At 36.7% G+C, this 23,053-nt stretch overlaps 1 protein-coding gene across 3 annotated transcripts; it reads right to left on the minus strand.

Annotated features, from left to right (window-relative positions):
- Positions 1-10,567: 10,567 nt before the first annotated feature.
- On the minus strand, positions 10,568-21,764 carry LOC132189335 (subtilisin-like protease SBT2.6). 3 transcript variants are annotated; one of them, XM_059604035.1, is made up of 11 exons: positions 21,529-21,764; positions 20,515-20,728; positions 19,107-19,251; positions 18,593-18,987; positions 17,176-17,271; positions 17,008-17,080; positions 16,276-16,561; positions 13,118-13,443; positions 12,316-12,583; positions 11,645-11,926; positions 10,568-11,223 (listed from the first exon to the last, which is right to left on the minus strand). In XM_059604035.1, the coding sequence occupies exons 2-11, from the start codon at positions 20,688-20,690 to the stop codon at positions 10,817-10,819; spliced, it is 2,454 nt and encodes an 817-aa protein (XP_059460018.1). In that variant the 5' UTR covers positions 20,691-20,728; positions 21,529-21,764; the 3' UTR covers positions 10,568-10,816. The 3 variants fall into 3 exon arrangements, with proteins under 3 accessions (XP_059460018.1, XP_059460020.1, XP_059460021.1); XM_059604037.1 differs by having other exon boundaries at positions 20,515-20,740; XM_059604038.1 differs by lacking the exon at positions 21,529-21,764 and adding an exon at positions 21,289-21,356.
- Between the last annotated feature and the right edge of the window lie 1,289 nt (positions 21,765-23,053).

Below are 23,053 nucleotides of genomic sequence, written 5' to 3' on the forward strand. Positions count from 1 at the left end.
TGTAAGGTCATGGATCAGTTCGAGAAGGCCCAACAGGCTTTCTGCCCAAAGCTCCATATAGTACTGGGCTGCTGAGCTCTCAATCGATTTAGCCTAAGGAGGTCTCAGGCTCCTAGCTTGAGGCATTACTCATGGGCCAAGATAGTCAAATACCGAAGGGTGCATTGGTCATTCCATCATAGAGATATGACTGGTCCCCCGCTATTCAGGTTATCCATGTCGATCAAGATATGTCAGTTAGCTTCCAAGCTAATGTAGGTGACCGAGTCCAACTCGAACATTTTGACTTAACATCGCGCAAAAGCTATGATACTTATCCCCTGATCTTAGGCTACTAAGATCACGGAACAGTTAACAAACACTATCCCACTTTTCAAATGTTTGCACAGCAGATATTGAGGGATAAGATCCTTAAACGTATGGGAAATCAAACTCTTCTCATGCCTATAAATACAAGTCATTTTTCAATACTAAGGTAATCGCAACTTTTGGTATCTAAGCTCTGTGTTGTTTACATCTTCATTCTCTGATTGCTGACTTAGGCATCGGAGTATCCCCGCCGGGAAACCACCGGAGACTCTAACCCTATTGTTTGCTCTTGTTTACTAGATCAACCCATCCTCAGACACCGTAGAGTCACGACCGACTTGTCCTCAGACACTGCAGTGCAATGACCGACCTATCCTCGGATGCTGCTGTGCAGCCCAGAAATTGTGCCACATCATCCATCGAAAAACTGTGTTCTAACAATAACCACCGAAGTTCAAAGCTTGAACTCAAACCCAGAGCTACCCTTTACTGCAACTTCCATCCTTTTTTTTTTTTTTTTTTTGTTTCTTGTAGTAAATAAATGAGATGTGAAAAGAAGTGCAACCCACGTGAAAATGAATGAGCTATAAAAGTGGGTCAAAACTGAAAGTGACTCACTTACAACTTAAAAAAAAAAAAATTCCATTTTCAGTTTTTGGATATTTTGTGGTGAAATCTAACCATCCATCAATGGCCCCTTGGTATTTGCAGCGATATCCAATCATCCCTTGGCAATTTGCAGTGAGATCCAATTACTCCTTGGTATTTTATGGCGAGATTCCACCACCCCTTGGTGTTTTTGCGGCAAAATCCGACTGTGCCCGGTGGTTTATGGCGAGATTGAACCGACTCATAAGCAGTTACTTTTTTTTTTTTTTTTTATCAAACTGAAAAATAAGTTCCTACCATCAGTTTGTGGGGGAGTGTTAAAGGATAAAATCTAAACAAGTCAAGCAGATCCCACTTAGTCAACAATCCCTCGATTTCCTCCATGTTTCATGCTTACTCCAGATTTTACTCCATGATTTATGAGATGTGTTTCCCTTTATTAGTCTATCTATTATTGTAAAGAGAATAATAAGAAGAAAAAAGTGAAGAAGAAGAAGAGAACACGAAGGTAAACTAAAAAATACATCTTGATTCACTTTACTCAGTTATTTCCATGATTACAAGATACAATAATATATAAACTAATAAAGGGGAACATATCTCATAAATCATGGGTTGGACGACTGCTTGTTGGAGTGAAATTTGGATTTGTTGTGAAGTTCATGTGTGAATGGTGGAAGTAGGATGTTAGAGGAGATGACCATGCACATGCTGTAATTACATATATTATCTTCTCTTGTAACCATGGGTATCATTGAATAAAGACGTTGCTCTTGGGTTCTCTTCTTCTTCCCTTTCTTTTTCTTTCTTTACCAAACTTTCATCTCGTCCTTTATATCTTATCATGGTATTAAAACCCTAAACCAACTAACGTCGCTCTTCCTTTCCACCCACGACTTCATTGAAATTTTCTGTCAAACACCCTAGCTGCAACGTCTCCTCTTCATCTTCTATTGCGCCTACTGCCCACTCACCCAACAACAGCGAGCAAATTCAGCCCACCGTCCAGACCACACCGATTCATGCGGCCTTACTCATTTAACCACCAAAGTTCAAAACTTGAACTCAGACCCAGATCCACCCTTTACTGCAACTTCCATCTTTTTTCTTTGTTTCTTGTAATGAATAAATGAGATGTGAAAAGAAGTGCAACACGTGAAAAATGAATGAGCTGTAAAAGTAGGTCAAAATTGAAAGTGACTCACGTACAACCTTCAAAAAAAAAAAAAAAAAAATTCATTTCCAGTTTTTAGTATTTTGCGGAGAAATCTAACCATACATTGGTGGTTTTGCGGCGAGATTCGATCGGCTCTTGCTGTTTTTGAAGCAAAATCTGACCACCCTCGATGGTTTATGGCAAGATTCAACCAACCCACAACCAATTACTTTTTATTTATCAAACTGACAGATGTTCTTACCATTAGTTTGCGAAGGAGTGTTAAAGGATAAAATATAAACAAGTCAAGCATATACCACAAAGTAGGGCTGTAAAAAATTATCAGGGAATCGGGACTGGGAAACCGAGAAACCGGGGACCTGGTTCCAGTTTTGGTTGCAAAAAAAAAAAATCGGGACCCCGGTTTTGGTCCAAGTTTTTGGCACCCGGTAAAAACTAGAAACTGGAACCAGGTGCATATATATATATATATATTGCTTTTGTTTTTAGCCATTTAGGGTTCACTTTACGCCTCACTTCTTCCTTACCCAGCTGCCGCTCTCTAACACGCGCGCACACACACACACACACACACTCTCTGTCTCTCTCTCTCCCTGTGTCTTTTTGTCCATACATATATGTATTGGCATTGAATTTTTGGTGCACAGATTCTGGCGAAGTAGGTGCTAATGGTGGCTAAGGCGGTTGAGGAGAAGCTGGACGAGGAGATATCGGCGCTAGATCGGATGGACATGGACGATTTGGAGGCACTGAGGGAGAGGAGTTTTGGGTTGTTAATTTTTTGGGTTTTGCTAGGGTGTTCTCTGCCATGGCCGAATGGTGGAGTTTTATGTTGTTAATTTTTTGATTTGATTTCATAGAGGAGTTTGAGTTTTGGTTTGGATGTTTTCTTGAGTGTTTGTAACAATGGAAAAACAAGATTGCTCTTGTTTGGAGAAGAGGGTGATCTTGGACTGAGATGCAAGGCTTTTGTGGCTGGGTCCAGCAAGAAAGTTGTCGGAGAAGGTGACCGTGGGTCATGGCAAACAATTTTCTTAAAAAAGGGGTTACCAGACTAGTACAAATCAGAACCGCCCGATAACCAGGATCCCGGTTAGCCAGGGCCTGGTTCCTAGTTCCAGTTGCCCAAAACCAACAACCAGGGTACCCTGGTTCCAGTCCCCAATTTTGGCAAAAAACAGGGAAACCGGACCGGGTTGACACCCTTACCATTAAGTCAACAATCTTTTGATTTCCTCCCAATGTTTCATGCTTACTCTAGATTTTACTCCATGATTTATGGGATGTGTTTCCTTTCATTAGTCTATATATTATTGTAAAGAGAAGAAGAAGAGAACACAAAGGTAAACTAAAGACTATAGTGATTTTGTTAAACACTACCACTCCTCTAAACACTATTCATCTCATTTTTCAAAAAAAATTAACATCAAAATATTCTCACTTTTTATATCATATCATTTACTTTTTACTATTATTCAAATAAAAAAATTACTACAAAACAAAATTTTTTCACTTTTCAATACTATTTTTTCACCCTTTTATACCAATCATTATTCCTTTCTCTTTTTTTTTTTTTAATTATTTAAAATGCATGAACAATACCATGTTGTTTAACAAACATGGCCTACATCTTGATTTAATTTATTAAGTTATTTCTATGGTTACAGGATACAATAATATATATCCCATAAATCCCATAAATCCCTGATTAGACTAATGAAGGGGAACACATCCCATAAATCCCTGATTGGACGACTGCTTGTTGGAGTGAAATCTAGATTTGATGTCGACTTTGAATGCTGATGGTGGACCTCATGTGTGAATGGTGGAAGTAGGATGTCAGAAGAGATGATCATGCACATACTGTAATTAATACTTCAAATTTATCCTCTAGCACTCCCCTGCAAACTGATGGTAGGAACTTCCTTTAGTTTGATAAACAAAAAGTAGTTGGTAGTGTGTCGATTGAATCTCGCCATAAACCATTGTGGGGGCAGCCGGATTTTGCTGCAAAAACACCGAGGTGATCAGATCTCCCCATAAAATACCAAGGAGCAGTTGAATCTCACTGAAAATTACCAAGGGATGGTTGGATATCGCTGCAAATACCAAGGGGCGGTTGAATCTCATCGCAAAACCACCAGTAAACGGTTAGATGCCACCGCAAAATTCCAAAAATGAAAAATGGCCAAGTATATGGCCCCCTTGTAACACCCCATGGAAATCAATTAATTGGTAATTGACTCCATGGTTCGTCTCCTAGCCTACATCCTTTACGAGACAAGACTCATAGATCATTATCTCTTATAAACGAGAAAATACATCAGAAGACTTTAAACTAAAGGAATAGAAAGCAATAACTAAATACCACAACTATAATCATCAGAGTAAAGATAAAGCATCATATTATAAATATGTCATCAAATGTACTAGTCAAAGACTGATCATCAAAATATACGATTACAACCCAAATCATTGAATGAAAATAAGATAACAAGATCAACGCCTAATCTTAAGTAGTGCAAGCATGATCTCTATCGCTATCATTTTTGCCTGGATGGTCCCTCAATCATCTCACATGGACTTCACCCAAACAAGGTCCATGTCCTAAAAAATGACCTGAATTAGGTCCTTCACAATCACCATGATCCTGTCGGAAGGCATCCTCCTCTACGCTAGCTAAACCGAACAATTTATACATAATGGGAGGAAAAATAAAAAAAGGGTAAGTACAAGGACTTAGTGAGAGATAATGCACATAATACCTATGTCATCTAGTGATGAACTCCGTTTGGTAAAGTATGCAACATTTTAGGTATGATAGTAATCCATGAATGCAATATAGATATAGTACATGCTTATAATCATGAGGATCAATGATAGTTCAATAATATGGTTTACCCAAGATATAATATAGATATAGTACATGCTTATAATCATGAGGATCAGTGATAGTTCAACAGTATGGTCTACTCAAGATATTACCACTTCTCAGTAGGGTTAACATTGTCCCGAGGGACTTGTAATACAACGCCAGTGTCCCGACTATTGTACGCTACCGTCCATAACACTAGTACCCCAACCGAGTCCGACCTTAGGTGAGCCACACTACTAATGATGTATGTCCTGTAGTGACCGCCCGTTAAGGTTGCGCCGGTTATGAAGCAACCATTGATCTAAGGCCTATATAACAACACACATATTTGACCATAAAGTTAACATGTATAGTAAGCCCATGATCGTTATCACTTACATACCGGTGTACTATGTCATACGATGCAATTAATCTTGTCCGTATTTTACATCCATGCTTTTATAAATCTCAATGTCGTTATCTTGTTAAGTAACACATTTTCACAAATGATAGAGCTCATGTTGCAGCAAAGTGTATATCATGAAAGTTGTAAATATGCATGTTTTGGTACACAAAATAGTCGTGCAATGCGAGAAAATAAATGGTGAGCATTATGTGAGTTAAAACTCACCTGAGCTGAACAAGTTCTCCAAGTATCCCTTCAAATGATCTGGGTTCTCCAAATTTGTGAAAAACCTCCCATTAGTCCTAAGTCCAACTAAAACGAACATAAGACTCAGAAACATGGGCGCAGAATGTTGGGCCGAGATGACTTTCCCTGGAACGTATTTAGTCGAGGGCTCGTCCCTTAGGGCGAGCGCTCGGCCAGTGAGGTTCAAGTAGAACCTCGTTTGGTCCAACACGCTCTCGAGCCTTTTTCAACTAGCCCTTAAGCTACAGAAATGATTTCTAATATCTCCTAACCACACACTCAAGAATCAAAGCAACAGAGTTTCTCCAAGGTTTTAGAGGCTGAAATGAGGGTTTAAAGGCTTAGGGGGGGGGGGGGGGGTTAAATAGGGGGAAAAGCTAACGGCGCTACAGAAAATCTCTGAAAGGATGCGAGCGTTCATGTATTATAGTGGCGAGCGCTCATGTACTATTTATCCAGGGTTTTTCAGTTGTAGGTGGCACGGGTAGGCAAAAATCAGCAGTCAACAAGCGCTCGTCCTGGTCCCCACAAGAGCGCTCGTGTGGTCCCCCATTCGAGCGATTTTTTACTGTAGCTTTGAAATCCAAAAATTTCAAAAATACCCCTCTAGGTGTTCCTAGTGACCCAAAGCCCAATTAACCCCTCAACTAAGCTATCTGAAGCCTAATTAATTATTTTGGTTACTACCCCCCCTCCTTTTTTTTTTTATATTTATTTTTTTAAAAAAAAGACTTAGATCTTGAAACTGAGCCTCAATCTTGAAATTAGGTCAATTATGGACCAAGAAGAAAGAGTCAACAATGGCTTGAAAGAGCCTGAGTTTTGGTTGTTACCACAAGGCTAGAAATTGGGCCAACTATGAGCCTGAAATGGGCCTGCGTTTTAGGTATTACCTCAAGACCAAAGACATTGGGCCAACAATGGGGCCATATTGAAACAGGTCAACTATGAGTTGCAATGGGCCTGAGTTTTAAGTATTACCTCAAAAGCCAAAAAGATTGACAACTTGGCATCTTTTGATTTTGATTTTGATTTTGATTTTTTATTTTTCGCGAACTTAATCCATACAGTGCATGGTGCAGTTCACGTGGGCTACCCATTGATTATCACCTACTCCAAGGTGTGTCAAAAGAAACACACCTCATATATGACTCACTTTCAAAAGAAAAGAGACCTCATCACGTGGGATTGTTGCTTTATGCATGTGATGGTGTCTCTTTTAATTGCTATCTAGCAAGAAGAAAATAAAATAAAAGAAAGGCAGAACTCAGATGAGAGATATAATGGAAGATCTAAGGAGTGAAGAAAAATAAAAGGAGATGCTGGAGGTTAGAAAGAGGAATTGATTATGAAAGGAAGAGCCAATAACAATGGCGTCATTGTCCTGTTGTTAGAGATGTGAGAGGCCATGGAAGAAGAAGATGGAGAAGAGCGAAGGATTTGGGAAAATAAATCACCGGTAAGTAAACGTGTGTGCAAAAGAGAATGGTGATTTGAGTCAAAATTTTTGTATTGGTAGAGAGAAGAAGTGAAAGTGAGGTGTTTGAAGAAGTGCCTCAAATAATGAGAGGGCTGCTACTGTTGGGGCTTGATGTTGATAGGGATGGTGTGATTGAGGTTCTACTATGGTTCGGTGTTGGATGAGTGAGTAGCAGGTGGAATAGAAGATGAAGATTGAGAAGCCATGGTTGTAGCTGTGGTGTTTGAAGAAATGCCTCAAAGAGAAGCAGAGAGTAAGAACAGCTCTTGTATAGCTTTCTCAAGGACTACCCTCAAAGGGAGAAAAAACCAGAATGAGAAAGAAGGTGTTAGCCTAGAGGCTTTGATACCATTTTAGAATATAGATGATGTGATGAAAGTTTTGTAAAGAGAAGAAGAAGAAAGGGAAGAAGAAGAGAACGTGAAGGTAAACTAAAGACTACATCTCTTGATTCATTTTATTAAGTTATTTCCATAGTTACAAGATACAATAATATATAGACTAATGAAGGGGATCGAACACATCCCATAAATCATGGATTGAACGGCTGCTTGTTGGAGTGAAATCTGGATCTGTTGTGGACTTTGAATGTTGATGGTGGACTTCACGTGTGAATGGTGAAAGTAGGATGTTAGATGAGATGACTGAGCACATGCTATAATTATTACTTCAGATTTATCCTCTAACACATAAGGGCCAAAAAAACACACAAAAGAAGAAGTTTATGTTCGGTTATATTGACTTAAGTCAATTTGCCATGTTTTCCAGCAGCAACATTCCAATAAACGATGGATAGTTGAAATTGAGAATGAATCTGAAATTTGTTGAACAATTAAGAAATTAATAAAAAAATTCTATTGCAAGAACAGTGGAACAAGCCTTAAATTGTCGAAGGGTGAACTCTAGATAAAATAATAATAATAATAATAATAATAATAATTGAAAGTCACCCAAAGACAATAAGAGTATGAGTTCCCATCATAAGATGATAGAGATCCCTTGGGATAGGTATTTGCAATGGAGTGATTATTCTAATATTACCACACACATGATGAATATTGATGATTCAAAGATGGATAACATCAATTAGTTTAAAAGGGAATATTATACAGTGGTTTGATTGGTTGATGGCTTGCTATGGAGAGCCAACATGGGATAATAATGTTGACAAAGAGCTAGCGAAGATTCGATAGACATCCATTGTAAGTGAATATCAAAGCTACTTGGAGTGCATCTATAACCGAAATCGATGGTGTTCCAAAAAGCAATTGATGGGGACTTTTGTTGAAGGACTTTGGTCATAGATCTGACGAGAAGTCAAGGCTCACCATCTTAAGATAATTACAACTGATTTTTCAAATGTAAGAGTTCAAGAGGAAAGGATTGACGAGGAAAACCGCACAATAACTAAAGTAGTGAATAAGATGGCTAGTGGAAATACTAGTTCTCCAAATCCAACTCATTAACCTCTTGTTAACTGGTTGACATAAGAAGAGCTTAAGTAATAGTCGGCTGAGCACTTTGATAGCATCTAACAGTCGGCTAAGGACTTCGTTAGCATTGTGATGAGAAGTGGCATAGAGGACACCAATGCAAAGCAATGTGTAAGAACTAACTCACTCGTAAAATTGATAGTGGGGAGTCCAAGTCCGACAATGAAGAATATGAGAATGTAAGAGATCTAATGTGAAAAAAAGAGAAGCAAATTTAGAACCCTAACAATGTGAACTAAACAATTCACAGTAAACAGCGCTAGTCATATCTGCGCTTTAACCTAAAATAACTAGTCAATTTGGAGTTTTCCTAAAATTCCTTATTAAGACCAATTTCACATAATAATTAAGCAATGTGAGACTTACCACTCATGACTATCTTTATAAACTACGCAGTCTATGCGACTACTCCTCTACTTCTCAATATGGGACTAGAGTGTTACAAACACAACCAAGATACTTAATGTACACAAAATAAATCACACAAGGCATTTCAAGATATGATCAATGACTCATGAATTGTGTGTGTGTGCAGGATCCGCAAGCAAGTTTGAAACCTTAATTTGATGTAAAAGTCTCCAATGGATAGTTCAATTGGCTAGGGACTAGGCCTTATTAAGCGGAGGTCACTAGTTCGAATTCTTCATCCCCTTTTTGTGTGGACATGTCAAAAAAAAAAAAAAACTTGATGTTAAAGTAGTCTATGTCAAAAGATACCTCATGAGTAAGGTTGAAATATAAATCAAATCAAAAGTCAAACTGCAAAGATAAAATGTACTAAGATTGTTGACTTAGGTGAGAGATAATTATTTTTTGCATCTCAAGTTCATGGTGCTGATGAACACATGGGTACTTTATCTTGTATTTTATATTTGATTTTAGCGTAACCAAAGAGAGGAATGCTGTCACCCAATTAGAGAGAGGAAGAAAATAGTCTTCGGAGGAGGAGTGCTGCCACCCAAGGGAGGGGATGAAAATAGTCTTCAAGTAGGAACATGGATGCTATCAAGAGATTAACGAGGAGATCACTTTTAGCATTAGTGTTAAACATTAGGTTTAACGACATAGTTTAATTCTAATTGTTGTAGTTTGGATGAACTGTTTAGACACAAAAAGGTAGAGGCACACTACTCTCTACTTGTTACGTAGCCTACTACACATCTTACTATATAAGGTTAAAGAAATATTACAATGACCAAAATACCCACAAACCCTAATGATTCCCAAACCCTAATAACTCTTCTAACACTAACCTTTATATTTTTTTTAACATGTTGCATTTATCTATTTAAAGATCGGACTAAATGAGAGGGTTTTCAATGGGAGCTAAGCCACTTCCTTAATAAGGGGACCGCTTAAACTAAGTGAGTCACTTCTCATCTTATGTTTTAAAGCATTCTTATTAGGTCCCTCATTCTCTCTTTTATTTGGATTGAGAGTGAGAGAGACCCTCCCTTACAATCCCTCCTCTCAGATCAATTAGAAAGAAGAAAAAATAAAAAATAAATAAATAGAATTGTTGCTTGCTACATGCACAAATCAATCACATTAAGTCTTAAAAGTACAAATAAATCGACTGAGGATTATAGCTCATGAAATAAAGGTCACTAGTTCAAATCCTTCTCTCCTTCTTCCCTCCCGTTGTGCGGATATGTTAAAAAAAAAAAAGTCAATCACATCAAATTAACGGCATCTGCATGCATTTTAAATTCTACCAAATATTAAATTATTGATAGAATTTTTCTCCAAATTGAGTTGAAGAAGAAGACTGGCTCCAATGACTATAGAGAGCTTCACCTTTGCAACATTTTCAAAATGATTTTATGAGCTACCTTGCCAAAGGAATCCAATCCAGCACCAATTCTGCATTTACTTATTGCATCTATCTAATCTTTGTTGATATTTAAAATATGTTTTACTCATCATTTCAAGCTTGGAATGGGGGAAAAAGAAACGATGAAAACAAAAAAATTACATTAAAAAAGGAAAAGTAGAAGACAGAAAGCAGAAATCTTTCTCATGAACCATCCTACCAAATCACTAATTAACAAATTAGCAAAACTTAAAGTGGGAGAAACTAAGAGTTCCCCCCTTATGCCAGTTATCTTTACAGCGATCCACATATATATATATTTCAGACAAAATACATCTAGCCTCTTATTCCCACATATTACAAAGAATATTACAACCATAACCCATAATTTTAAGATTGACCAATCCAATCTATAATCGACCAACCAAACTATCGTTGGTATCCCATAGCTATCACTGGGATCCTCACCTTGTGCCCTCGGCTGCCCTTCATTAAAATCTCTCCAAAACTGTATGTTCCAGTCACTGATCTGACTGTGAGAGACACGGAAAATTTCCGTGATGCACCGGGTCTCAGAGTCATTGCCTGAGGGCTGGCTTCAATGGCAATGGCCGGTGCCATTCTGGTGCTTAATACATAGGTTTCTTCCTCGGCTACATTCGTGACAGTGCGGGTAACAGTCCGAGTTCCCACAAGATGGGCGACTGTGATTGATGGTGAGTTGAGGTTTGATGGCTGGCCCATGGTGTAGTTGCAGGGCGAGTTTGTGTAGTTCTTTATCTCATGAGCATCAATACCAGGAGTTGTGCACAGGAACCCCAAGTAATCCTCATAACCTACAAAAAAACAACTAACAAATATCAGTAATTGATTTCAGATTTCACTTGGTGTGCCACTTATGATGCCAACCTACCAAATTTTTATTAGCATTCAGGAAAAATATGATAAAATTAACTTCTCCCTTTATATTTTCCCTATTCTAACTATTTGTCTCACATAAATTCTGTCCCTAGGTTTCTTTTCCACTTTATCATGTTCATGTCCACTACATTTTCAGTTTCCTAGTTTGTTTCCTTGTGCCTCCTAATCTGGTTAGTGTTTTGTAGCTTAACCAATCCTGCAGGATGTCCCAGAAAAGCCGATAATAATCTTTCTCCTTTGACTCCCCTCCCTGTTTTGCGTAAGTCCACGCATTGTTGTGCCAAATTACCAACAAAAATGTTAAAGAAAATTTTGAAGAGAATGGTTGAGATAAACCTGCGTCAAAAATAAGTCCTGGATCCAGAGCAGCTCTCGGATTAACATGGCCACTCCCATAATCAAAAGGTGTAGCGGCTACGAATTTCATGGCTTCTGCTTCAGAATACTGTTGTGCTTGAAGAGGCCTTCCAGCTCTGTCTATCGTTGTTGAAGTTGTCATCAAGGCTGACTTGATGGCAGCAGGGCTCCAATGAGGGTGCTTCTGCTTTATAAGAGCAGCTATCCCTGCTATATGAGGCGCAGCCATGCTAGTTCCAGATATCATGGCAAATCCCTCTCCTGCATGAAGCAAATTGTCGCTTAAATTGAGAGTTTGTTTCATTTCCAGCAGCTGTTTTTTTTCTTCTTCTTTTTCATTTTATGGTCAAGGCGGCAAAAAAAGAAGCTATCAATGTTAGTAATTGCTCATATCTTCTCCCTTATCTTCTCTGCAGAAAATGGATAAAAAACATAGCAGAAATTCCAAAATCATGCTTCCAAATTTACTGCAGTTAACACCGATCTGGAATATCTATTGCTAATACTTTTCTTTTTGAGTCACATAAAATTCAATGTACTATGTGAATTTGAGGGAGTACGTTTGACCAATTCCCAATAATTGAAGCATTGGTATAAAGTTTGAAACATCAAAAACTAGAGAGAGTTGAATGGATCCATTAACTCTTTACCAACGTAATTAGCTTCATCTGTTCCATTTGGAGACCAAGCAGCCCAAATCAGAGAACCAGGTGCTAGAATGTCTGGTTTGAGCAGATCTGCATCTTGGAAGCTGAAATCTCTTATGTTGGGCCCTCGAGCAGAAAATAACGCCACCTGTGGTGCTGATTTATGGAGTATAGGCATCAAACCATCCCCAATGCTACCTATAGCTTTGAAGCTTTTCACTCGTCCAGTCCAATCTCTTGGTGTAGAGATGTTGTAATACTGTATAAGATCCTACATATAGCAGTGATAGCACATGTTCATAAGGATTGTGCACAAGTGAGAACAACAATAAAGAAAAAGAGAGGGGGGGTTATGAAAACCACCAAGACCTAAAGTAGTCCCACATGAGTAACAAGTGTTACTGCCCTTTTTGCCTTGTTCATCTATGCTCTCTCACTTTGGTTTCATCTGAAGAATTATGTAAATTTTATACAAAATAATACTTTTTACTTTTTTTTCCCTAATTTTCTTTTCTCAGTTTGATCTTCTTTTGCCACATGTAACAAGCTCACACTCGTCCCTTTCCCAATCACAATTCAGGAGGAATTATATGAAAAAAAAAGAAAAGAAAAACGCACATTATAATCTTGAAGATATAGATCTATCCCACATAAGTTTTGTCAATCACTTAGCAACATACCGATGCTAGATTGAGATTTAGGAAAAGTTAAGAAGAATTCTCAAGTCATGGATCAAACTCATCATTGACAGCTATAAACTTTGGGGAAAGCCATGGCACTGAAGGAAAGGAGCAAAGATAATTACCATTGACTTGCTGACATCTGTGATAAGAATCCCAGGAATGCCAACAGGAACAGGATCAAATTTTGTCCCTGGAGAAACATTTTCAACAGCTAAAACAAAGCCAATGGCACCAAGGCTCCTGACTGTTTCTGAGACTTTCTTGATTGATGCAGTACCCACAACAAAATTAAAGGAGTAGCCACAAAGAAGAATGTTCCCCTGAACCAAGTTCTTGTTTAGAAGCTCTGGTCTCTGGCAGTCTGAGGGGTTGAACCTCATTACTGAAGAATCCATCAGCACATCATTTGCAGCAACCAAGGTGTATGTTTGATTTGGATGCGTAGCAGCTGCATAAGAGCTTGTACTTCAGCTTTAGAAAGAAAAAGAAAATAGCAGGCAACTAACTGGCAGCGAAGCAATTATAGATACAATGTGTTTGAGCATGTAAGATTATGAGGTACAGTAAACTAAATAAAATTATAAAAATGAAACAACTGCACCAAAGTGAACTTTAGAGATAAAAAAAAAAAAAAAAAAAAAACTTGTTACAGGATCCACATGAAATTACACAACTCAGTCTCACGTCAAAAAGGCAGAGAGAGCACATATTTTAGTGGTAAATATATTTTTCTCTACCTTTATGGTTTTTATTATTGTCATTAATTGTAGACTACTTTATTTCCAATTTTACCATTTTTTTTTTTTTTTTTAATAAAAGTGAAACTTTATCACAGAAGCCAACTGTAACCCTCAGGGTAAAGGAATGAACATGATTTCAAGCATGTTCTTAAGTAAGAAGCCACATCTCCATCCAAACTCTAATATCATTTTAACAAGGTCTAGGAATCATGAAAAAAAAGTTGTGTGTTTGCAAATTACTAATTGCCTGCAAAATTCCATACTATGTATAAACATGGATAGGTTACAGATGAACAATAATCAAGAGAATTTGAAGATGGGGTTTTGGAAGATTTAAGAATATGACATGAAAAGTTAGCTTGATAAAGTCCAATCACACAGCATCACGAGTGCCATGACACAACAGTGGCTCTTTGAAGACACTTCACAGAAATTAGAATCATTCTAGTAGATTTCTGCTAGACAAATTTTCCACAAAATGACTAGAGCAGCCCATATTTTGCACATTGCCCTCAGTCTATGTAAGTAAACTTAGGCATGAATTCATAAAATATATGCATGTCTGTCTCATTTTTGTGTATATATATATATAGACTGTTGTTTTAATAAGTAAAAGATAAAATAGCAAGGGGCGCAACCCAACTATACATAAAGTATACAAAAGAAAACACCTAGCAAATCAAGAACAAGAAAAGAGCATATAAATCTACAAAGCTAGTGACATTGAGAGGGTGTTAGTGGAGATCCACTAAAAGGGGATTTAAGAAAACAAAACTGTAGAGCCAACCTCATCTTCTTGCAATCATCAAAGCTTCAAGCGTTCCTTTCTCCAAATGTACCACACTAAAAAGGAAGGGATTACATTCCAAACAATATTAATATCATTCCAACTTACCCCTCTTTTCCAACACGCCAGAAGATCCACCATTCGTCTAGGCATAACGCACTCTACTACAAACATCTAAAAGACCATATTCTACAAATCTCTCGCGACATCACAATGAAGGAGATAATTCAGGATTTCACCATTCTTTTTACACATACAACACCAATCTATCACTATGATGTGACGTTTGCGGAGATTATCTAGAGTGATAATTTTTCCTAGGTATGTCGTCAAAGTAAAAGAAAAAAAGCCAACATCAAAGGAACCTTAGTCCTCCAAATGCTCTTCCAAGGAAAGGAGGAGTCAACATTGGGAAGGAGAACTTTGTAAAATGATATGACCTCAAAAGATCGTATTTTCGAAGGAGTCCAACATAACTTATTGTCACCTCATTGACTCAACCTAAGGGAATACAAAACATTGAAAAAAGAGGTGACAGAGTCCACCTCCCAATCATACGCCAATCTGATAAAATTAATGTCACAATGTATACCATGTCATTGTTAATGTTAAAATATTAATTAAATGAATGAATTCACCAATTCCTATCAGTTTAAGCTTTTGAGATAAGTGGTAATTTAACATGGTATCAGAGCCAAAGGTTATGAATTCGAACCCTGACTCTATAATTTAACTCCCATTTCAGTTAAATATTCAACGTGTTGGCCTCACGAGTTGAAGGAGAGTTTGAACCCACACATGAGTGGGAGAGTTAGAATCTAATCAAATGATTAAATTCACCAATTTCTATTAGAGTAATATTTTGAGATAAGTAGTGATGTAACAATTTACAATCATAACGTCAGCTACCAGAGCAACCTTATTCCATGCATGGCAAAATAAGTCCGGAAAAGTTTCAAAGAACAATTCCCACACCAAACGTCAAGCCAAAAACTAGTACGAGAGCTATAACCCACCTCAACACTAACAAAACTAGAGAAGCTATCCCACCCCCTCCTAATAAGTTTTCCAAAGACTCACCCCATAAAGGTCTAGTGACACCATTAGTGCACCAACCACCCGCCAAAGTCCCATACTTCTTATCCACTACCAGACATCAAAAACCTTTATCTGCATAGCAAACCTCCATATCCATTTTCCCAGTAGAGCATCATTGAAGTTAATAAAACTCTTGATCGCCAACCCTCCAACCTAAATAGAAGTACTAATCATCTTCCAATTAACAAGATGGAATTTAGACTCATCATCCAAACCACCCCACAAAAATTCCTCTGCGTGAATTATACAAGCTATTGAGGACTTGCCTTATAGTCTGAAAAATATACAAGAATTATAAGCAATGAATTTTTTTTATTAAAAAAGTAAAGGCATTAAATATTGAAGGAATCAAACAAAACCATTATTATTATTATTATTATTTTATTATTGGAAGAACCACATGTTAGAGCTTAATTTATTGAAGAAGAAACCAACTACAGAGGATTGTTTTACTACTAGTTTGTGTTACAAAAGTTACAGCCTTTCTCAACCCCAATGTGAACAAATTAACATGATGCAATACCTCCACATGAATTTCACATATCAACCTTTGATATCATGTGATTGAAGAACTATGTCAAACAAGTTCACTAGTGTTTCTTTCCAAAGAATGACATATAAAAATAAACAAATAGGAAAGGTGAATAAAACTTACGAGACAATCCAAGTCCAGCTAAGATCTTTCCATTTCCGAGAGTCAGGTGGTTTTTGTATCTGCGATCATCAATTGCAGCTGCTACAGATGCTATCCATGGGCTGTAAGAGACCAAAGTTTTAGGAAAAGGACCTCCATTTCCAGCTGCCTGTGCAACAAATACACCTGCTTTCACAGCTGAAAGAAGTGTAGCATCAAAAGGATTTAAATATGTGATCTTGGTGTTTGCTGAAGGACTGTTTGGTCCCACCGAGAGGCTGAGTATATCCACGCCATCATAAACAGCCTGTACACAAAATTTCTCTTAAATTAAAATCACTCTACCAGTAAAACTTTACCATTTTTAATCACCCAATTGGCAAAGAATAATCTATTCATTTAAAATTAATATCAAAGAATGCAGCTCTTCATAAGCAATTAGCTGAAAAATCTTTGATTTTTCTCCTCCTTCCACTATGAAATGACTAAATTGAGACAAGTGTCAATGAGACAGTGACCCATCATTTGTTTCTAAACAGTCAACTACAAAACATGCATAAGGATGCCTATCTATGTAAGACTTCCAAATTACAAGAGAACAGAACTCCAGTAACAATATTTTGCTCAAATGTCACGAGAAGAGATCAGAAATATAAACATTATCAGGCAATTCAGCTAAACTATATTCCACCCGGAACCCGCACACCAACAAGACTAGCAGTATATTTTGTCAAGCATTGAATTCCAGCAAACCTGATCTATTGCAGCTACCACATCCGCAACAAAACCTCCAAAAATCCTGTAGAGTGCCTTGTATACAGCAATCCTGGACACATGATTTGTAAGTGTCTGTTATAAAGGAAAATATATTGATTTACTAATTTGATTTTGCTATAGCCAGTGAAGGCTATTGTTCCTCACCTGGCACGAGGAGCCATTCCACTTGCCTTCCCAAATTCATGGCCATGCATTCTTACAGGAATTCCATTATTTCCAGCAGCAATAGCTGCTGTGTGACTGGTAGCCGATAACAGAGAAAGAGGGAAAAATGTATCAGATTTGATACAAGTCTTGTCCAATAATCAGGGAACTTTTTAATTAAAAAAACAGAACAAAGGAAAAAAAAAATTATAGATCTCCCTAAACAGGACAGCAATGTTGTCAACTCCAAATAGTTGGGATGATTATTAAAAGTGGCCATAAGAACAGGCCATCGTGCTACAGTGATTTAAGAATAATTTATACACCCCATTCAAGGTTTACCAATATTTAAAAAATGAAGAGGAGTGGCAATGTTGTTAACTCCAAATAGTTGGGATGACTATTTAAATTGGCCATAGGAACAGGCCATCATGCTACAGTGATATATGAACAATCTATACATCCAATTCAAGGATTACCAATATTTAACTAAAAAGAATGAAGGCTACTGAAAAATAGGAAATTTGGAATCTTCCCTATGCAAAACAATTTGAGGAATGATATGCAAGAGCTACAGCAATGATGTTTATAATCGATAATATTTAGAAGAAAAATAAAGTGTTTGTGCGTGACTGAGCTTCTTCTCCAGTTTTTCGAGTGGCTAGAGGAATGTTGTGGAGTAAGCGGGGGATACCATTGTTTTTTTCTTTTTCTCTCGGCAAAAATTCTTATTTATATGTTGAAGTTGCCTTTTCTTCCCTAATCTGCTTTCAGTAGAACCTTTCTACATCTATAAGTGGGCAATTGCCATTGATTTCAATATTTTCAGAAAACCAAAGGTGGAACATGTCCCATTCGTACCACAATCTAGAGTATGAAGTGTACTGCAGCCTCATTCACCTTCTAAGAACCAAAACAATCCAAGTTTTAGATTACTTAATGCAAGTTGAGTCATTGTAAAGATTTGTTACCACATGATCTATTTATACATATGTAATATAGAATATTTTAGTGGCACACACAGAATAAGGTATGAAGGCCCGTGATTGTCACAATTGCATTAAAATCATGTTGAAACGATCTCACAACACCACATATATGTTGGTGGTCACTAATTTAAAATTAACTTTCATTTATTTAATTATAAACCCAGAGGTACAATTCTCAGTTTATACAATTGAGTGACACCTTTAACCTATCAATCTTTTATATTTATCATTTGGATTCTCTAACAGCCAGCAATCTGCATATTACACCCATAAATAACTGCCAAACATAGAAGTTATTTTCACCTTTTTTTCTTTTTTTTTGCAACTACTACTTTTCCCTTCATGTAATGCAATTACTGATATAAAAATGAATATGTGGAAGATTGGGATTGCACATCAAAATTATAGAAGGCATATGGGGGCCTAACCTTCCATGTCCATCACCATCCAAGGGAGAAGCAAAATCGATAGCAGGGTTAAATGACCCAGCAGCTATTGCAGCTTTGGCAAAATGTTGGGCTCCAATAATCTTCCCATTACAGAAGTTCATCTTAGTGTCAGAATCAAGCTCACATTTACCTCTGTACTTTGGAAGAGGTCCATATGGATCAGTATTATAGGTCGCAAAGCTTGGATGGTGCGGAAAGATCCCTGAGTCAACAAAACCTATTACAATATCCTCTCCAGCCCTATCAAAGCCACCTCCTGTTGGCCATACTCCAGTTGGAAGCCCCAAAAACTGTGGGGTATGTGTTGTAAGTCTCCTCACCTTCCAATCTCTCTCCACAGATTTCACATCAGGGGAACGTCTTAGGACTTCTGCCTACTAATCAAAGGTGATAGAGTAAGAGAATGAGAATGCAAGAGGAGGAATGACTATGACAAAAATTGTAAGAATAAGAAAGAGATGAGTTCTAAAATAAGACTTTCCCAGGTTTTCACCTGTTCAGGGGAAATGTGAACTGCAAACCCATTTATAAGATGTCGATAGCTATAGAGCTTCTGATAGGTCCCATGCTCAAACAACCTCCCGAGAAGCATATCATGTTTATTTTCAAGGTGACCAGCATAGGATATGACCGTTTCACTGAAAGAAGACCCAGAGGATGAGAAAAAATAATCATTAAAAAAAAATTCTATATATGTCACAATATATGTAACAGCATTGCCACTTCCCTTTCGTAAAATTAGGATCATCCAAATGCATTATAAAAACCATTTACTTATCTTTGGACAAAATTGCATCATACACGCCATAAAACATGATGTTAGAAGACAATCTTTTCTCAACATTATAATAGCTATAATTGTTAGAAAGTAGGTATACAAGATATGCAAAACAAATGCATAGCTTCCATATTCAGAATAAGTAATATTCATAACTAATAAATATTATATAAGATAAGCAACAAACTGTAAAATTTCCTTTACCATCCCGGAAGAGGTCTTTGTTCACAAAAAACGTGATGGTTCAAAGAAGCATTACCAGAGCAATTATTACAAAAATATATACAAACATAATAAAATAATGTGAAATTAATACCTTGTTCATTAATCCTTTATCTCTATTTTACTATTAATAGAAGGTGTTAATTATCAATAGCAGAAATAATTCATCTCTTTCACTTGATCCCATTGATTTTGTCTCATCAAGTCATTTTCATGATCTTGCAATAAAATTTGGCTCCCAATTTGCAGAAGGTGAGCTACAAAGAGTCAAGAACTAAAGAGGCAACCAGACTGATACTACCAAAAATGACCGTAATGGATCAGGTCAGGTCCAGGCAGGATTGTATGATTAAAACGTCCCAATCAACCAACCTAATGTTATAAACAAATTTTTAAGGTGGTATTTATACAAACCAAAAAAAAATTGAACATTAAGAATATATCGACCAATATCTAAATACACATAAAAAAAATTTAATCAGGTCAATTGGATCATAGACCAAACAAAAACAATTAGCTCAAGCTGGCAAGGGTGAAAGTCCAAGTTAACCAGCTATCATCAAATTCCCGGCCTTGAAAATTAGTTTACATTTCAATTCACCTAGGCGTACTCAAAGAGCTTGCTTACGCATAATTTTGACAATAAAATTAGCTTTGAAAAGTCAATTCAAGAATTCATTAAGGCCCAACAATGTGAAAATTATTCAACAAATGTCCACTGTCGGACAAAGATATCTGACAAGATAAGACCCCACTAAGAAAAGCTGCTCACTAATAACACTGGCTTCAACATTTCATACGTTATTAAAATGATGAAGGCGTATCAGGCTGGCAAGCATTGAATGGCACTAAAATTCCATACATATTTCATACCTAACAAAAAAAAAAAAATTGAAGATACCTGGTGGTGTCAATCTTCTCATCGGATTCCACAGCTGTGGCTTCAAAACCATCAACCCCACCTTTGTAACTTATGATAGGCTCTCCTTCAACTCTGACTATATAAACTTCCGCCTTTCCAGTTGTCAAGACAGTGAAGAGCACTAGAACAGTGCACCCGAGAACCGATGCCCACATTTTCAGTGATTTAGTGTGACTTTGGTAGCCCAGAAGATCTGTTCATGAGACTACAGTCATTTTAATATTCAGATGATCATAGAAATTGATAGCAATAGAAGAAAAAAAAATCAATTAATAGATTTAGTAATGATAAGAACAAATAATTTGAGCTTTTCACTACTCCTGCGATATACTCTGATGTGATTTTTCCACATTTTTATTATGAACAACATCAATCAAAAGTATCGATTTTTTTTTTTCTCAATCTCATCAGCAACCCACATGAAGCAATAGAAAATCCAAACGTTCCCACCTTAAAAATTCTTGAAAAAAAAATAAATAATAACAATATCTATCAAAAAGTCAAACCCAGATATAAAAAATAATAATAAACAACAACAACCCACTTCAGAGAAAATCAGATTGCTCAAGAGTTAAACAAACACACAGAAAGCACTTGTAACATTTATACAACTACAGAAAAGGGTGGCTAAGAGTAAACAATAAGTAAGAGAAAGCAGCTTCAATCACCAAAAAAAAAAAACACCTTCAACCAATAAACAAGAGCAAACAATGAAGAACAGAGAAGAAGCATAGAAGTGATGCAATTTCTGACCCTCAATCAATCACCGAAAAAATTTCTCCAATATTTGCACCAACACCCACTTGCACAAATCCAATCACATTCCACCAAAAGACACTCTCCAATCCGATCCAGCTCTCTCTTATCCCAAATTACAAAAAGAAAAAAAAGAAGAGGAATCAATGACTTCAACCTCAATGAACGATCCAAGCAAAGAATATTATTGAGCACGCAAAGCAACAAAAAGCGGAATCAAAAGCTAAGATTTTATACCAACAACGATCCTCGAAATCCAGCTGGTCCAAGAAGCTAGTTTAGCTTTAGCAAAAAAGTCAGGTACACGCTAGATGTTGCCTGAGAGATAGAAATGGACGGCTGTGATTGGATCACATTGCAGCCATCGGGGATCCAGCGGTCCGCATTTTGAGCCGAAGGTGAGGGTCAGAGCATAGGTTGAAGAGCAAGAGAGTGAGAATGCGAGTGCGAGTGAGAGTGAGAGTGGTAGTTAGGGTTTCTTGATTTGCAGACAGGAGCCGAAGATGGTGGTGGAGTCATATAGCCAGCATTTATTTATTTCTTTATTAAATCAAAGTCTTTTTTTTTTCTTTTTTTTTTTTGTTATTATTAAATCAAAATTTATTTCAACGTTTTATATATATATATATATAATTGGATATGGAGATACTCTAATCCAAGTCCAGTCCAGAGATGAGAGATTGATTCATCTTGTCTATATATTATTTTATTTATATAGAAATTATATAAATAATAATATTTATTTATTTTATTAGTATGAAATTTTCGGGTGGGGTAAAAGCGGTTTTTTTATTGGGGCACATTGGCGCGTAAGATGTCGGACGGTTAGTGTGAGATGACGATATTGACCTCGGCAGTTTGATTATGATTTAGTGGCCGGGGGAGGCAGCCTGCAGAGGACCACCTGAGGCTCAGCTACTTAAGTTTTTTCGGCGTATTCAAATTATTTTTTTTAGCTATTTTAATTTGATTTTCAAAATAAAAAAGGCATTTTATTATTTTTTTTATTTTTTTAAAAAAATTTAAAATGAAAGACTTTTTTGGGGGGCTATTATAAATTAGGAGCCTTATACAGTGGCCTAATTGGCCTAACCATGAAACCAACACCGAGTTGATTTAGCTAAAAGAAGTCTACTTCAATATTTGAGATGTGCTATACATTATTTCACGATCTTTCTTTAATCTTTTAAATTTTTGATATTGTCATTAGAGATATAGGGTCTATGTGAGTCTTACACGTAGGCTTACAAATTTAATGGTGATTTTAAAAATTAAAAAAAATTGAAGAACGGCCGAAGATGAAATGAATCATTTTTCTAAATATTTAAACATTTGCGTTGAAAAACAGCAATATGAAGATTAAAGTTCTTAATAAAGGGGGGCAGGTAAGGGCGCCTGCCCCTCCAAAAATTTTTTATTTTTGATTTTTTTTTTTTTTTTATTTCTAAGGGTAATTTTTTTTAGTTTTCTTGACACTAACCCCTACTCTTCTTTCTCTGGCCCCTTCAAAAAATTTTAAAAAATTATTATTTAGTTCCGCCCCTCCTAATATAAATTTTTAGATCCATCACTGATTATAACGCATGGATACAGGGTGAAATCACTCTTAGCTTTGAGGGGTCACGAGATTCAAAAATATTTTAAAAAAATGTTAGAAAAGATTAAATTTTTTTTCTTCTAAATTTAAACTATTTTTATAAAATAGACCCTCTAAAATGTTATCTTTTTAGTTTCGTCTCCCTTCTCTTAAAATTCTAGTTCC

Source organism: Corylus avellana, chromosome ca8 (assembly GCF_901000735.1).
Source record: "Corylus avellana chromosome ca8, CavTom2PMs-1.0".
Lineage (NCBI taxonomy): Eukaryota > Viridiplantae > Streptophyta > Magnoliopsida > Fagales > Betulaceae > Corylus > Corylus avellana.

Excerpts from the sequence above, each read along its gene's own strand:
- LOC132189335 (XM_059604035.1), bottom strand. The coding sequence starts at position 20,690 with ATGTGGGCATCGGTTCTCGGGTGCACTGTTCTAGTGCTCTTCACTGTC. Across the intron at positions 16,562-17,007 it reads TGGTAGCTGCAATAGATCAG|GCTGTTTATGATGGCGTGGA; the intron begins GTTTGCTGGAAT and ends TTTTGTGTACAG. Across the intron at positions 12,584-13,117 it reads CAGATGTCAGCAAGTCAATG|GATCTTATACAGTATTACAA; the intron begins GTAATTATCTTT and ends TGCTATATGTAG.